At 33.7% G+C, this 3,605-nt stretch overlaps 1 protein-coding gene across 1 annotated transcript; it reads left to right on the plus strand.

Annotated features, from left to right (window-relative positions):
• Positions 1-203: 203 nt before the first annotated feature.
• On the plus strand, positions 204-3,325 carry LOC307129834 (galactose-specific lectin nattectin-like). The gene is made up of 6 exons (XM_079822599.1): positions 204-244; positions 1,140-1,204; positions 1,435-1,520; positions 2,403-2,525; positions 2,852-2,960; positions 3,051-3,325. Coding segments are annotated over exons 1-6 (456 nt in total). The 5' UTR covers positions 204-242; the 3' UTR covers positions 3,122-3,325.
• The last annotated feature ends 280 nt before the right edge of the window (positions 3,326-3,605 follow it).

Consider the following 3,605-nt stretch of genomic DNA (forward strand, 5'->3'; position numbering starts at 1 on the left):
TATCTGAGCAAACATTCCATGCTTTTTGATAGACATCCAATTCTCTTGACACTTCACTCAAATTTCAAATTATAAGTGTAAAAGAAAGTTTGACATTGTAATATGATCTCCAATCTGCAAATAATCACTTGGTTGGCCACACACTGGACTTACATAAGGCATCTAGTATAAAAGTAGGGAAAAGTGCTTCATAGAGCATCACTGCAGACTCACTGAGATTGACGGCACATCCTGAAATAAGCATGTAAGTATTAAGCACATCCTACATTTCAGTCGAAATTGTTTTCAGACAGTGTATTTTTAGTTTTGTAACACTGCCAGATCTTTACACTTGTTTATAGCATAAACCTCCTCTAAATGAAAGAGATTAAATTGTTATTATTGTTGCATGTTACACAAAAGAGGATATTTGGAGGAATGTTTCAATGTTCATACAATGAAAATCAGTTAGGCTCAAAAAAAAATTGGAAGGTTCATTAGTGAACATTATTTAACTACATTAGTTAACATAAAATAATAATGAACTGCACTTTTAAAGCATTTATTAATCTTTGTTAATGTTAATTTTAACATTTACTAATGCATTATTAAAATCGTGTTAACATTAGTTAATGCACTGTGAACTAACATGAACAAACCATGAACAGCTGGATTTTTAACAAAGATTAACTGATTCTGAACAGAGGTGTTGTTCATGGTTAGTTCATGTTAACTAATGCATTAACTAATGTTAACTAATACAACCTTATTGTAAAGCGTTACCATAAAACTGGACCCCTCTGACTTGTTGTATGGACCAAAAAAAATAAGAAAAAAGGGGGACAATTTTCAAAAATCTTGTTTTATACTGTTTAGGAACAATATGAGCATAAGTAAATGTTGACCATTTTCATTTTTGAGTTGAACTATCTCTTTAAATGAATAAACATCTGCTAGTGAAACAATATGTATAATTTACATTTATATCTTAATATTACTTAAACTTTTTATGTTTAGTTATTTTTTATTATCATAAAACAAGCCTAAGAGACTGATTAAGTGTATTTATTTATTTGTATTGTTGTGCATTTCCAATATCTTTGTAACATTTTCTTATAACGCAGAGGCATATATTCCCTTTTCTGCTTATTCATTTCCAGGTTTACCATGGAAAAGCTGACACTTCTGCTTCTTTTCATGACGTTCTCTCAGGGGGATGCAGCAGGTCACTATTGCAATAAATATTGTTATTACACTATTAATAAGCAAAGAATGCATTTTATATTCTTTCAAAAAGTTATGAACTTATTTGAATAACTTAAACCTGTTATGAAATTTACCCAATAACAAGCCTCTTTAAAGTGTTTACATGACCTACATGTTGTTGGGTTATTGAGCATACTCGTGTGATTGATTGAGTGTGTAAATACACTCAATGTTTCTTGAATATTACAGCTGATGGCTGCCCCACTGGATGGTCAGCATGTGGACTGAAATGTGTCAAATTCTTCCCAGAAGCACTTGACTGGTTTTCAGCAGAGGTAACCTGCTACTTACAGCTCTATTACTGTTATGCACCTGATAGGTTTTTATATACATCTCAGCATTAATCCTTTAGTTAATCACCCACATTATCCCCATTTTTTTAATCCACTTCGTATGAATATATGTGTGGCCTTTTTTCCTTTGTCTTCTCTCTCTCTCTCTCTCTCTCTCTCTCTCTCTCTCTCTCTCTCTCTCTCTCTCTCTCTCTCTCTCTCTCTCTCTCTCTCTCTCTTTAAGTTAAACATACCCTAGACATATGTTTATCATATACGAAGGCTCTATCTGCTCAAATGGAGAAGAAGGGTCCCAACTTTCTCTATTCCTTGTATTGAATGGAACTGTTGGACCTCAGTGTTTCGCTGGTGGAAATAATGATTACCAGATGTGTTGTATACATTATACTGATATCACATGGCTCACGTTCTTATACCATGAGATATATATGATGTAATTCTTTTCCATTGGATAAGTCTGTTCTCCACCTCCTTTCTTTCTCTTATATCTATCTGAGAAAATGTGTAATAAAATAGAAGACTTTCCTTCCCTCAGATCTGAGAAGTCATTGTCTTTGGATCACCGATAAATGCTGAGAAGGGTAAAAAAACGGGACAAATTAATTGGAACCTTCCAGCACCTCTTTATATTTGTTCTTGAAAAGTCATTTTCTGCAGTTTTGATGACAAATAAATGGGAATTTCTCAGTACCACAGAGAACATGTAAATATTAATGTATATAATTGTTCAATTAGCCAGAGCTGTAGCTGGGGTATCCGGGGCCCTGGTGCTGGTGGGTCCCCTTCATTTACCATTATTAATGTTACAATACACTAAAACAATTAGTTTTGATTGATAATATTAAAAACAATCTGCCTTTACAGAAGAGCTGTCAAACGTTTGGTGGAAATCTTGCATCGGTGCACAGTAAAGTTCAAAACGATCTTCTGCTGAACTTGGTGCCTGATAAGACACGAACTTGGATTGGTGGTCATGATGCTGTAAAAGTAAGTGGTTATGCAGAGGATAAAAGATATGTTTTATAATTTTTTTACATTTTCTTAAAGCTGTGACTACATATCACAATATATTGCGAAGTGACATAGCTTAGACCAGGCGTATATGTATGGACACTTGGGATGTTGTGAAATCACACTGTGGTACGCCTGTCTAAGAACAAGAAATAATGAAGGACTGAACCTATGATATCTTGATGGAAGATCAAAACTCTTCTTTAAAAAACTATTTAAGTGATTAAATTATAAAGTCATTGTGTAAACAGTGAATGGACTTCTGAACTGAAGACAATCTAACCTCTCCATTACCTCCTCAGGAAGGACACTTTATGTGGAGTGATGGTTCTCTCTTTGATTACATCAACTGGTGCAGTGGACAACCTGACAATAATGGAAATAAAGAGCGCGTTCTGGAAATAAACTATGGTATGTAACAGATTTCTTCAAACAAATTAAATTAATAAGTGTCTTTGATTCAGAAAAATAATGATTTATTGATTGTTTATCTTGTTCTAGAAAACCACTGCTGGAATGACAATGACAAACAAGTCCGACTTGCTTATATTTGTGCTAGAAGTCTTTATTAAAAATCTTTCTGCTCACAAGTTCGTTGATTGAACATGCATTAAAACAGTTTCTGAATGTATATGTACTACAGAAATCTTAATCTTTTTAAAAGAGAACCTTGATTGATGGCAATTTAAGTGTAATGGGAGCATACGGTATCTCTATTTTGTAAATCTGAATTTCCACCTCTTTAACTTTAATTTCTCCAATCAATAAAAGCATTGAAAAAGGGTTTGCTTTGTCTGATTCATTACAATTCTACAAACTGACTTATTGCACAGGTGGCATCCTATCACAGTACCACACTCGGATTGACTGAGCTTTTCAGAATTTCACATTATTGTCCATTATTTCACAAATGTTTGTACATGCAGTCTGCATGGTTAGGTGCTTAATTTTATACACTTATGGCAATGAAACACCTTATAAGTGTCCCAATACTTGTCCATAGTGTAGACTAAATAAGCATGAATAATTGGCTCATGCTCACACAGTTGGTTTTGG

Source organism: Gobio gobio, assembly GCF_949357685.1.
Source record: "Gobio gobio genome assembly, chromosome: 7".
Taxonomy (NCBI): domain Eukaryota; kingdom Metazoa; phylum Chordata; class Actinopteri; order Cypriniformes; family Gobionidae; genus Gobio; species Gobio gobio.

Excerpts from the sequence above, each read along its gene's own strand:
- LOC307129834 (XM_079822599.1), top strand. Across the intron at positions 1,521-2,402 it reads TTGACTGGTTTTCAGCAGAG|AAGAGCTGTCAAACGTTTGG; the intron begins GTAACCTGCTAC and ends CTGCCTTTACAG. Across the intron at positions 2,961-3,050 it reads CGTTCTGGAAATAAACTATG|AAAACCACTGCTGGAATGAC; the intron begins GTATGTAACAGA and ends ATCTTGTTCTAG.